This window comes from Vulpes lagopus, chromosome 18, assembly GCF_018345385.1.
Source record: "Vulpes lagopus strain Blue_001 chromosome 18, ASM1834538v1, whole genome shotgun sequence".
Classification (NCBI taxonomy): domain Eukaryota; kingdom Metazoa; phylum Chordata; class Mammalia; order Carnivora; family Canidae; genus Vulpes; species Vulpes lagopus.
This window is the reverse complement of record NC_054841.1, coordinates 40,877,450-40,891,627: the sequence shown is the minus strand read 5'-3', so window position 1 is coordinate 40,891,627 and position 14,178 is coordinate 40,877,450. Positions and strand designations below refer to the sequence as shown.

General features: G+C 39.3%; 1 protein-coding gene across 2 annotated transcripts in view; it reads right to left on the bottom strand.

Annotated features, from left to right (window-relative positions):
- Positions 1–14,178, bottom strand: part of MACROD2 (mono-ADP ribosylhydrolase 2) — a 1,912,080-nt gene that overhangs the window by 151,963 nt on the left and 1,745,939 nt on the right. For both annotated transcript variants that reach the window (XM_041733514.1, XM_041733515.1), the window contains exons 10-11: positions 14,066–14,110; positions 6,788–6,871 (exon numbers count right to left, since the gene is read on the bottom strand). In XM_041733514.1, the coding sequence (XP_041589448.1) occupies positions 6,788–6,871; positions 14,066–14,110 (129 nt within the window). The remainder of the gene's footprint in view (positions 1–6,787; positions 6,872–14,065; positions 14,111–14,178) is intronic.

Genomic DNA, 14,178 nt, shown 5'->3' with positions numbered 1-14,178 from the left:
CATAAAGAGTATAATTAAAGCAGGATGGTAACATGAACTTTTATTATATTCTGATTTCCACCATGGAAATTTTACATTTTGCTTAAATTCCTGGTATTTTAAGGCCTGGAGGATAAAACAAAGCTTTTCTTCATGAGAAAGCCACTTCTGCTCATTTCTGCTTCTTTTCCTTTTTTTTTTTTTAAGCTGTTCAATCACTAAGCTCATTTGAGTGATGGCTAAGTCAAAATTATGACTGCCTGATTTTACCCTCACTGCACTTATCAAAAAATTAAATTAAAGATCATGCTTATGAATATAATGCATGAACTACCACATGGCATTCTAAAAGATAGTATGTCCCTTCTGTCCAGCCACTCACAAAGCAGAATGTCACATGATATGTTAATATGCAGGAAAAATAATAGGGCAGAGAGAAAATTCTGCCTCTTAGGAAATACAGAGCGCATTCTGCCAATGGTTCATGTGCTTGGAAAAATTTATTTTAGTCAAGACAATAATAATAATACCTCTAATAGCAACATTAAGTCCTTCAAACTTGTATAGTGCTTTCTAGTTTCCAAATGTAATTTCATCTGACGAAAGAAATCATTAATTTTTAAAGTGCAGGATAGGGCTGCATGATTTAGCACCGCAAGGGCACAGGTTCCTGAAGAATGTGCATCCCATGTAGGCTTGTTGAATATTCTATGTAGAGGCAATTGTAGAGTGAGAGCCAACGTGCTAGTGCTTCTGTAAAAAATATGGTGGAAAAAATAGCATTCATTACCTAAAGCCACTGAGGGCTTTGAAGACGAATGTTTGGAGAAAATTACTGTCTATATTTGTTAGTGAATCTTAGAAGCATAACGTCTCTAGTTTTTAAATGAAAATAAAACGTATTTTTGTTTTACAAATATAAAACAATTCTTGCCATATATATTTTTTCAATTACGCACAAATTTAGAAAGCTGAACATCGAACTCTCCCAAATCTGCCTCTGCTTCTTCTCCATTCCTCTAAGATAATTCCTGAGATCAATTTGATATATATCTTTCCAAACTTTGTATTATATATGTAGGTATGTATATACATACATATATATAGGTATGTATGTATGAATATATATATATATATATTTTAAGATTCTATTTATTTGACAGAGAAAGAGAGCAAGCACAGTGAGGGGAGGGGCAGAGAGAGAGGGACAAGCAGACTCCCTGCTGGGTAGAGAGCCTGAGGCTGGGCCAAATCCTAGGACCCTGAGATTATGACCTGAGCTGAAGGCATATGCTTACCCAACTGAGCCACCCAGGTGCCCTGTATGTATCTATTTTCATATATATATTTGTAGGTATTTACTATCTACCAATCATTTGTCCTATCTGTCTGTCTGTCTGTCTATCTACCTACGTAGTGCTACCTATCTCTCTAATTCTTGAATACATGGCTGAACTGGTGCTTTTGTAAAGGAACTCCTTATAAACCAGAAATGATGAAGGAGATTTAATCAAGATTGGTAAACAAGCACTGAAATTATTGTTTGATTGAGGCATTTGCCAATACCCAGATGGTCTAGACTCTAGAATCATGGTTCTCAAACTTGAGCATGCATGTGAATATCTGGAGAGCTTTTAAAAACACGGATTACTGAGCCCTAGCTCAGCATTTCTGATTCAGAAGGCCTGAGATGAGGCCTCTAGAAATTGTAGTTCTAACAAGTTTCCAGGTGATGTTGGTGATGCAGACAGGAATACTCTTTGATAACTGGTAGCTGGAGCTTGGGTTTGAATGAGCCACACATGTGAGGTATAGGACCTGGTACTTTTGTCCTGGGTATAGAAGGAAATTCTCCTGTCTCAGCATTCGTTGGAGAGGAGGAGAAAAGTCTCTGTTGAGATTTCCTAATCTTATATATTTACTAACATGGGCTTAAGGACAAATAGCAAATAAAACAAAACAAAAAACTCTAAGCCGAATATGTAGTTAAAGGTATCCATAAATGAACAGTATCATCAGGTATCTCAGAAACAAAGTGTGAATAAATAAACTATTAATCCAACTTCAAAAAGTCCCTACAAATAAAAATCTAAAGAACATGGCAGTAAAAAAGACAAAATATACGAGGAAATAACCATAATCATGAATCTGCAAGAGCAATAAACCACAGAATTTGACTTACACAAACAGACTGGAGATACTGAAATTACAGATACAGATTATTTTTTTTCAATATTTTATGTGGTTATTAAATAAAGAATGACCAGCTATATTTGAAGCAGAACCAAATAATATAAAATTGAAGATGCTAACAATGGAAATCAGATTAAATAAAGTTAAATAAAATTAGCAAACTGAGTGATAGGCTTAAAAAAAGTAACCAGAAACCATAAAAGAGAGATAGAGACATAGTGGGGGAAAAAGAAAGAAAGAAAAAAAAAAAAACAATGAGCAATGTAGTTTAGGAGTCATGAAAGAGAGAGAAAGTAGGAATAGAATGTAGTGGAGATGTAGTATCTGGTGAGGCAACAGTAGAAAAATTTTCAGAACTTTACTAAAAAAATGTCCACTCCCATATCCAAGAAGTACAGCAAATCCGAAAAAGGATAAAGAGAAACCCACATTGAGGTTATCATACTGAAACTGAGGGATAAAAAAAGATAAGGACCAGATTGTTGGTGGAGCCAGAAAGAAAAGACAGACAATCTAAAAAGAAACAATTAGACTGGGCTATTACTTCCTAACCACTGCAGAACTGGTAAGATGGGGAGAAAAACTTTAAATGCTGCAAGAAAATAACCATCAACTCAAAATTTTTACCCAGAAAAACTGCTTTAAAAAACTAGCAAAATAATCATGATTTCACACAAAACCTGAAAGAGTTTCACTAAAGGAACTTCTAAAGGATTTCTTGGTGAAAGATGGAGGAAAGAGTGCGAGGAACATGTTTTCTTAATGGTGCTAAGTTTTCTATAATATTCTTTCAATGAATTTTTTTGTAAGAAAAAAATTGGTCCGAGGTCCTGAGAATGCTGGAACTGCCATTCACCAGGTGCTTTTCCAACAATTATGCCTATAATTTGCCAGCTCATGGATAGCTTATCATTTATATCAGATGCCAGCCAATCTGCAATTACTAATCATTTCATTATTGGCATGGTGCTGCAGTGGGTCAAGTCAAAGTATACTCTGGTCCATAAGAGTTAAATCGAAACAATAAAAAAAAATCCTCTATATCCAAAAGTCCACCATGCAAAAAATGCTAATAAGTACATGTGGGGGTTGTTTATTTTGTTGTTTAGTACTTTGTAAAACATTTACTAAAGTACTACAGCTTTCGATCAAGGCTCCAATGATGGCAATATTGCCTCCTTCAATAAAACGAGATCTAGTTTCCAGAAGAGAGAAAGGGGAAAGGATTAGCGAAATTACGTTGTTTCTAGGGAAAAAAAGAAGAGATTCTGACATTAACAAGCTGCATAGACCTTGGGCGCATTAAAAAACCATTTGCAGTCTACTTTAAAACAGATCTGTAGAATGAGATAACTTTCCATATGTTCGTAAAATTCTTCTGGATCAAAATACAGTTATTATGGTTATATATGCCAGAAAAATCTAGGTGAGTTTGTGTTCCAACTCAACTCTCTATTATCCTGTCTGAGAATGGATATTGTAAGGTAAACTGAAGTAAGCAGAAGCACCCATAAGGGTTAGGATCAGGCCTGGGAACCCAAAGATAGGGAGAAGTAAGATGAGGCCAAGTGATGGGGAATTAAGCCAAGTGATCTATAAATAAAAATACCAGAAGCTTCTTTTACTATATATAAGTATATCAGATACTTGTATCAGATACTTCTATCTGTAAGTATATCAGACTTTCTCATTATATATATATGCATCATATATGTGTGTGATATATATATATATATATATATATATATATATATATATATATAATGACCACGTTGGAAAAGGACTGATAACTCTAGAAATGGGAAGCCTACCACAGAGAAGGAGCATGATGTGTATTACCCCTCAACCCAGGGATATAATATTCCGTTTGAATAGTGGGAAAGAATTGTCACTCTTTACCAGTCCAAGATTGTAACTCTTTGAATCAGGAGAGGAGGTGAAACATATGAAACATGAATCCAGGACATAGTTTGTTTTGTCAAAATAGAAACATCGATGAATAATGAGTGCCTATCCTAGAGTCATCTACCACTAGCATGTCAAATTATACTCCCTTTCCTACCATTTTCCCAGCCATTTTTCCTTTCTTGTCCCAAAAGTCATTTTAGGAACAAACACACAATTCCCGTGTCTCTATAGAGTGGCAAACATTTAGGTTTCACCAAGATGCCATAGACAGAATGTCCTTGATAACTAATCCACAGTGATGGCACTTTGGTGCCTCAGAGCATATTCTGAGGCCACATATTTGGGTAAGGTAAAGTCATATTATCTATTCATCTTGGGATTATGGAATGATCTTCCCAAACAAAGCAAATTATTTAGGAGGCAAAAGAAGTTTGTAGTCATCTGAAAGAATAACTGGGAGGAATACCTTTATTCCTTTATGGAGCAGAACTGCTGTAGTTCATCCCTCACCATGTGACACTCAAAATGACCACAGGTGCAGGCTCTGGAAAGCAACCCTTGATGTGAGTTAGAAATTTGATGGGAACCACTGGGTGAGGTAGGGTGTCTCCAAGGAAAAGGCAATTATTGTTTTGCCCTTAACCCATTTCCCAATCATGGCCTGAAGAGACTGTCCAAGATATGACTTCATTAGAGTAGAAGGTGAAAATCCCATCTACTCTCTTAGGGCCAAAGGCCAGTTAATGCTGCCGGCCTTCTCCATGGTTCAAAGTGTTCTCTGTGAATGATTCTAAGCTCTTAAGCACATTTAAGGGAATCAAGGCAATGTGCACCCTCTCATGGTGCTGATTATGGTGGCAATTCTAATAGCCATTATGAGTGCCGGACCTGTGCTAGGCATTTTATGCAAATCATTTCTATTGTTTACTGTTTGTTGGAAATGTTTATGTGTCACTCCTCAACCAAAGGGCAGAGAGCGTTTACTGCTGTGCCTTTCTCCTCATCCCCTCATTTATCCAAGCCTGGGGAAAGAAATAGTCCCATCTCGAGTCTCTCTCAGATCCACCTGTACAGAGAGGGCATGTCCTGGTCTGGTCTTTTTCATACAATAAGCTCACCAGGGTAGCCTCCATCCAGGTACCCATAACACCAAGGACAATGATACTTGCTCCTGAGGGGCCAGAGGTTACATCTGTCATATTCAGGAGTGAAGTCCAGCATTAGGAAGCCCACCTGGGGGCAGGGCCACTGGATGTTCTAATCTAACCTCACTAGTAACAAAGCTAATGTTTTTGGTTTCAAACTTTCTTACAGCTTTGCCTTCTCAGTTGGTTCTGAACCCAGGCTAGGGTGCAGGCAGGTCATTACTTATCAGTCGGAACTTTGACACTCATGCAGATGCTGTGCTGTCATGGATGAGAGATGGTCAGGATCTCCTTTCAAGGGAGAATGTGCTGCTGGGAATGAAGTTGGCTGACAGTGTCCACTGGCCACAGTGTCCACACTTTGGGGGAACCACTGCAGTATCATGTTCACACCGAGGCCACTTTTCCCCCCAAGCTGTTTGCAGCCAGCAAGTGAGCTGGAGGAAGGGGATCTTGAAGCAGGGCCATTCCTGCCCAGTGCAGGCCCACTGTGATGGCCAGTCTGCTCTGGGCCTCCCCAGACTTTCTCAGACTGTACTGCACACGGGGCTCTTCCTACTAATTTTTCTTCCTTGTCTCCTTCACCTCCCCCTGCTTCTCCTCCCTTCAGTCTTCAAGGCTTCCCCACCCCACACATTTCCTGCACTTCTATTTCATCCTGGCATCTTCTTTCCCAAAGACCCCAGCTGACATGGTCAGTATTATCATGCTCTCCATTTCACAGTGGATGAAGTGAGGATCCAATGCAAGAAACTAGAAAGCATAAATATGTTTTCCTTTAGGAAGTTCATACATTCGGGCAGCCCCAGTGGCTCCGGGGTTTAGCGCCGCCTTCAGCCCAGGACGTGATCCTGGAGACCCAGGATGGAGTCCCACGTTGGGCTCCCTGCATGGGGCCTGCTTCTCCCTCTGCCTGTGTCTCTGCCTCTCTCTCTCTCTCTCTGTGTGTGTGTGTGTGTCTCTCATGAATAAATAAATAAAATCTTAAAAAAAAAGAAGTTCATATATTCTCCAGAAGTTACGGGCTCCCTTAAAAAAAAAAAAAAAATACCCGATTTACATTTTCTTCTGAGCCCAGTGGAACCTGTCCATTTAATGTAAAGATACACTGGCTTCTAGAAAGTAGAAGAGAACATGAAAGACCAGAAGCATTTCCAGCACCCATTGCTCAGGTAGACCCTGGACTCAGGATGTGTTTGTGAACAAAGCCAAGGATCCGATAAGGCATTAGCTACCCTCATCACACCCGGGTCTCCACCTTCACCCTTAGGCAATGATGGAGCCCAGAACTTGTAAGTGCTTTGCAGGAGCAGAAAATACATCATAAGAAAAAAAAATTTTTTTTCAAACTTGGTTTTTACCTTTAAAAATTAAACCTAAATCTGATATTTTGTCGTCACATTCAGAGAGGAATAAGCATATTAGGAAAGGATAGACAATTTTCCTGTGATTTTTGAACCCTTAGAAATATCTGAACATGAGAGCACACATCTAATTTAAAAGTTAACCAGAAGTTTCCTTTCATGGAGTAATTTTTTAAAGACAGGAGGAACAGGACTCACCTTCACTGGAGTCTTTGGAACATTCTGGCTTCTTTGCTTTGCTCTTCTTATGGGGTGGAGATAGGCCTTTTGGCTCTAACCCCTCTGGAAGAATACAGATTTAAAACACTCTTAGTTAGATAAGAAATATTTAAAATTATTTTGAAGTTTAAAGTTCTTTTTTTCTTTCCTCAGTAAATCCACATATACAGTGAAGCTTGATCACAGATCACTTGTCATTTTGGCTGAGCTGAATTTTGGCAAGAGTCTTGTGACTCTCCAGAATGCATAGATTGACATTAAAGCTTCAGCTTAAACATCTTCTTGTGATCATAATTAATGATGTACACATATGTGAAATCTTAAATGCTTTATTTTAATTAAAAGAAATTCTCCATAAGGCAACCCCAAATCATTATTTTTTTTTTCTTCATAGGAGTTTGATTTAAAACTTCACAGATTAACTGGCAGTTGCCAAAATGCACTTTTGTTCTATTAAATCCTCAAAGTAGGGCTAGATGAGCTGTAGTGTCATCTCATTTGGAGAGGTGGGGTGGAGCTTGAAATTATCCTCCTTCTATTTAACAGATTTCTTTAGTCATCCAAATTCTAAACAACTTCTAGATGACCCAATTAAAGTAACTTGTTTCCCGTATTTCTCAATGCTTCCCAATACCCCCAGGCCAAGTCTATCCAAGGAGGCTGATAATTTAAATTCTGAAGACTGAAAAAAAATTCTGAAGACAGTTTTAGGAAAAGTATCTCTAAATTCATCCCCTTCAGATATAGATACTTAGCTAGGCACTAATTTGTATTTCCAGTCCTGGTCTCTCTACTAAGCTCAGAGCTTATATCTTCAACTGCTGCTTGTGTGGCACCTTGTTTGGTATTTGGACTGGATGTCTTCTCCTTGCACCTCCAGATCCAGTCTCCACCCTTTACCCTACCTTCCACCCAGCTCCACTGGGAGACTGATCTCTACATGCCCATGAAATTTCTGGCTTTCTTCCTAGGCTACCAGTAGCCTTCGAGGGCTTATTGTACCCCTCTATCTCAGGTCACAGCTCCAATTAGTTGGCTTTTTCCACATGACCCTCTCTGTCTCCTGGGTCCTGTAACTACCACCTCCCCCATTGTCCTTTCATGGCTGGGATTTCATGGTGCCTCCCTCCCTCCAGCCCTAATGATTTCTCTTCACTGGGCTCTCACCAAGCATTTCAAATTTATGTAAAATAATCCCATTAGGCATTTCAAACAGCACAGCTGGAACAATACTCTTGATGTCTGCAAACCTGTTCTTTCCACAGTATTTCACATCTCACCATCTATCCAGGAATTCAAACCCCCAAACTGGGATATTGTCCTTAATATTTCCTTTTAGTTAAATTTCCAGTAAGGTAACTGTTAAGTTCTATCAGCTCTGTTCCAAAACATCCCATATTCATCCACTATGTCCATCCTTTGCAACCATCACCCTAATCTAAACCAACAGTATCTCTCACCTGAGTTCCTACAGTAGAGTTCTGGCTTTCTAACCTCCCTGAAACTATTCTCCATGTAGCAGCCAGAGTTATCTTTTAAATATAAACCTGATCCTGTTGCTCACCTGTTTAAATACAATTGGTCTTAGAATAAGATCCAAATCCAATTCCTGGACAACATGCCACTTGGGCTCTACCTGCTACTCTGGCCTCATCTCCTATTTGTGCTTTGGCTTCAGCTTTATTGGCTGCCTTTGTGTGTTCTTAGGTCATTACAAGTCTGATTTCTGTCTTAGAATCATCACATCTGCTGTTCTTCTCCCTTTCTCCTCCAAAAACATACATTCCTATGTCCATCTCCTTCTCAGCTTTTAATCTCAAACCAAATTCAGCTCCCAAGAAAGGCCCTCCATGAATTCCTAATAGGAAGGGTACCTGCAAGGGAAATGTCTCTCAAATACATCACTTGATATATCTGAAATTATCTTGTCCCCTTCTTTTTTTTTTATTGTAGGTCTCCCTTCTCCATCTCACCTCCTAAGAATGTTAAGTTTCTTGAGAAAAGGACATTTGTCTTTCCTAATCTCTCTTGTGTCCCTGGTACCTAGTAGTGTCTTGAGAATTTCATTTCCAATTCGGTTTTATTCCTCCCTTAGCCAGGCCTTTCTTTAAGGCCAAGTTATAATGGGGCCCATGCCTAATTCTTACTCTCTTAGCATCTGTCGCCTTATGCCAGGATTCTAAAATTACACTGCAGAGCTATGGCGACTCATTTTTCTTTTCCTATTTATTAAAAAATGAACAGAACAAAAAATTGCATTTGATAGATGTGCTATTAAAAACTTTGGCATTATGGACTACAAAGGTTTTTGGGCACTAAGTTAGGCTTTCTGTGGTTGCAAGTAAGTCACATCAAAGATCATTACCATGGCCAGGGTGAAAAATTCTGCCAATGATCACATTAGCAACTCCCTCAGACTTCTGTCACCAGGTGTGAGATGAATGTTGACCATTCGGAATGGGTTCAGCAAAAACAGAAATGAGATGCTTGGAACAGCTCACTGAGCACAGATGCTGTGCTCAGAAGGAGTCATAAAATGGGCAGAGCAATACTTGCAATCTCTCTGGAAAAAGAAAGACTCTAAGACTCTCTGGAAGATGCCTCTGATGCATCATCTGCAACAGGGACTAAGAAGAGGGTTTCCAATGCTGGGGAGTCAAACCCAAAACAACATTTTCTGAAAGTGAGTTTTTGGTAGTTAACCTGATTTCCCAACCTGAATTGGAATTTTTGGAGAATTGGTGAGACATCTCTGAAAGACATCTATTTGTCTCTATTTGTCTACATTTTGAGATAAGTACCCCAAAAGACTAGTGCTTCATTTTTTCAAAAAGTGACAAGGCCCTCCTTGGGTAGTGGGTGGGCATGGATACATGTTAATTATGAAGTCATCTACAACATTAGTATCATTTCTTAAAACCCATGGGGGCACTTGAATGAAAGTCATTGATACACATGGCCTTTGTGCCCAGGTTTATACTTGTGGTTCATCAGAAACAACTCTCCCTCTTGATCTAGGGAAGATGAAGGAACATTCCTCCAAACTACCCCATTCTTTTCCTTAACAGCGTATCATATTGTCTATGTTGCCTCTCTTTCTGGCAGAAAATGGAGACCTGGAGCTTTGCCATGAGCATAGCTTTGCCACTTGAAGAACTCAACTGTGCTCTTCTCTCTTATGTAGCTGAATTGCCTAGGTAGCTGTTGATTTTCTATCTCTTGTTCAGGCCCATTTCAACAATGCATGGTTCTGGGAATGGAAGGACATGGGGAAACCTTTTCTAAGCTACGATTAAAGAAACTGATAAAGGCCTTAAAGAGAATCCTAAGCATTTCAGCCAGTCTATCATTCTCCATGGAGGCAGAGCCTCACTTTGAGGATGGCCTTGTCTCACACCACCTGAGATGCTCCTGCCTATACTTAGAGTCTAGGGACAGGAGTATAAGGGTATGAGCTTTGGGGTCAGACAAACTAATAGCTCTGCTATTTAAGCCAGGGAACTAATTTCTCTTAAGTCTTGTGTAATAACAATCCATGGCTCCTAGAGTTGCATATTTTAAATGAGTTCATGTATATTGAGTGATTGGCACAAGGTATGTGCTCAGTTAAAATCTGGCTCAGGAGATGTATGCTGGAGCTTACGTAAGCCAGCTGACTATACCTATCTCTCCTCAATTCCCACATTCATTGACCTCATGTTTGGTAGCTTGAACACCATGCTGGTGGGTGTATTTACACTAATGAAATTGTAAACATCCCAAATTGGGGTTTCCTCCATGCAAAGAGTCCGTTTGCCAGCATCTCACTGGTTTTTGGTATTCAGATTGTTATTCACTACCAGTCACTAGCATTTTTTTTTTTTTTTGCCAGTTATTTCTCCCAAGTAGCTCTTCACTAATGTCAGCTGCATTCTTAAAAGTCCCTCCAGCATTTCTAGTTGTATGAAGAGAAGAGGTGGTACAGGGGAAAGGCAGCACTTAATGGCCTGGTTAGAGACCTGTCTTAGAGACCAGCATGCCTGAGTATGAGATCTGAACTGAAGCCAGCATGTTCACCAGTGTCTGGCAAGACACATGATGGAACCATTCCATGCAGCAATCCCCCATGATTTCAGCACTCTGGTATTAGGAAATGGAGAGCAGTTTCCCAAGCCCATTCTAACCTAAGTGACTTAGTATCCTGGGGCCATCGAGTGTGACTTTAATAGCTGCATCCAGCTGCTGGACATAAGACCCCCAGAAAACCTGACAAGACTAAAATCAGAAATGAAGATCCAATTAAAGCCCCCTCCCTCCCGTCGAACCGCATATGCTGACTCTAACCTTATGGGCTCTGCATTAGCATTAATAATGATTTCTTTAAAATCACTTAGTGGTTTGGATAGCTAGCTGTATCTCATTAAGAAGTCAACTCCCCCTGCCTAGAAATGTGTACTTATGGCACTTAGGCAAATGATCCTTAGCAAGGTAAGGTCCTTAAGCTGGCCGACTGAAAGGGCAGTATTCCCCATGGCTGAAGGATATTCCAAGGATACTTCATGTGAGCAGGATAAAGGAGAATAGCAGAAATTAACATTAAATTCATGGAATTTAATCCATGATAGGGGTGACCACTTAAAGTCTTTTTTCAACATTTTTAAAAAAATAATAAGGCATCTCTCATGAGTATAGGAATGGATATTTTAATTGAAATTTCACCTTGGGCTTCATGTTTTACAAAAGGCAAACAGAGTCCTTGTCTTAGGTTGTTGGATTTTCTCAGACGACACTGAGACAAGGGTTTGAGTACAAATACTTAATTTAAGAAATTATCCCAGAAAATGACAGAGAGGAGTAGGGAAGTGAGACAGGAGAGGGAAGGCACAACCAAAACTGGGTGTGAGCAAGTTCCACTGGGGACCTCTGGGTGATGGTATAAAATCTCGTTGTCCAATACCACACATTACCAAAAATACGTGAAATGTATCTAGTCTGAATTGAGAGTTGGATATAAAATACACACACATTTCAAAAACTTAGTATGTCAAAAAGAGAATGTAAAAATCAGCCTAATATAATTTTTATATGGATTATATGTTGAAATGGTAATATTTTGGATATATTACATAAAATATAATTAAATTAATTTCACTTGTTTCTCTTTACTTTTTCCACGTGATTACTAGAGAATCTGAAATTAAACATGAGGCTCCCATTTGAGGCTCCCATTTTATTTCAATTGGACAACACTGCAACACACCTGCCTCAGATGTGTCCTGCTGGGGTCAACCAACTCCTGCCCATCATCGACTGAGGGCTACTCCAGGGAAATTAACTCCCTGGCACTTTGAGTTTTTTTTGTGACCAGCAAAAAACACTCAGCTGAGAGTCACAAGAACTTTCCTTAGAAAGCTGTTGGTGTTGTCAAACAACAGTGAATACACGGATATACAGGCAGGGAACTGCTATTACAGCAGTAAAACCTCTTTCCTTCCTGCTCCTGGCTTGTAGATCCTTCCTCTACTTCTCCTGCCTTCTGAATCCAATGCCCTGGGGAGACCAAGGGAATCATATGACTCAGACATGTTCAGGCTGGAAAAGAAGCTAGAAGCTAGACAGATGTTATGATCACTGCTCCAGTGAGCTGTTAGGAAGAAAAGAACTGCTGGTATTTTCTACGAAGACAGTAGGAGATCAGGGGAGAGATAGATATTTAACTTAATAAGGAGAAGGACCATTTTAACCAAAAACCTTGACTAACAGAGATTGTTTACCTCAGAATTTAAATTGCTCCCTGTTAATGGAGATGTTCAGACTGAGGTTGCTGGTGATTAATGGGTGGCATTAATCAGTTCTGGCATTGACTAGCAGGTTGCAGAAAATTAGAACCTCTAAGATATTTATTTTAATTTTGAAACCTGGCCCCATTTCATGCCTAGAACAAAACTGCCAAAATGGGGAATAGGGAGCTCTCATACTATGGGATTAAGTTCTATATCTGTTAGAGGAGAAAGAAAAAAAGTGATAATTTAGTGAGTGTTTACTAAGATCCAAGAGACATTTCAGGTATGATATCTCATTTAATTCCCAAATAAGACTGTATGGTTACAATACTGTAAGCTGAGGCTTATAGAGAAAATGTTTACCCCAAGTCCATAAATGGAGGACCTAGTATTGAATTCAGGCCTATTGATTCACACATTCGTTAACAAGCACTTACTGAATGGCCACTTTAGGCCAGATCCAATGTCTGCAACCACTAGATTGCCCTCATCAAACACTAGTGTTTCTTGAGGGGTAGGCACGCATCTTAATTTCTGATAGAACAACATATCATATGTACCAAATATAGTTTCCAAAGATGGCCACAGCAAGTTTTCAGGTCTTCCATGCTCTACAAAACCTCACTGCTTCCCATCAGGAGATTGAGCCTATTTTCTCTTTCCATGAGCCTGGGCAGGCTTCTTAATAACTATTACAAAAAAAAGAATTTTGTGGAAGTTTTCTGTGCAACTCCTGAGGCTGAGGCTTAAAAAGGGTAGAGCTCCTGCTGGCTCACTTGGTCTCTCTAGAGAAACCACTTTGGAGCCTGGCTGCCATGCTATGAGGAAGCCCAGATTATAGAAAGAGGTCATGCAGAGGTGTTTCAGAAAGCTGCCCCAGCTTGGGTCTCAGCCGAGGGCTGGTATCAATTGCCAGCCAGACATGTGAATGAGCAAATCTTCACTTGATTCCAGCACCCCAGCCACTGAGGCTCCCTGATGAGGTCTCAGACCTCGGAGAGCAGCAAGATCAAGTCAGCCTTGCTGTGCTCTGCCTGAATCCCTGACCCACAGAGTATATGAGCATAATAAGCAGATGCTTTTAATCACTAAACTTTGGGATGATTTGCTACATAGCACTATTTATTATAACATCAGGTTCCATTTTTACATCAGCTTTCAGGAAGCTCAAAGTTTACTTCTTAAAAACACGAATTGTATTAGCCATAAATTTAACACAACTACTTTCTTATTTTATGACCTTGAATGTACATTTCTATTTCTTTTTTTAAATTCTGGTATAGTTAACATGCAGTGTTGTATTAATTTCAAGTTTACAATACAGTATTCAACAATTTCAGGTGGTACTCAGTGCTCATCAGGATAAGTATCTTCTTAATCTCCTTCACCTATTTTAACAATCTTACTATGTTTTTCTTTGAAAAATCGTGAGGCATACATACACAACAAAATGATCTTAGCCTATCCTTTATGAATAAAATCATAAATTTAATACCTGAGTCTTCTTTCATGTCAACACTTTCTTCTTCATTATTATCATCTATTTAGAAAAGGGAAAAGACAAAGAAAAACTCATATGAAAGCTATCCAGAATTCTCCAATCTAATA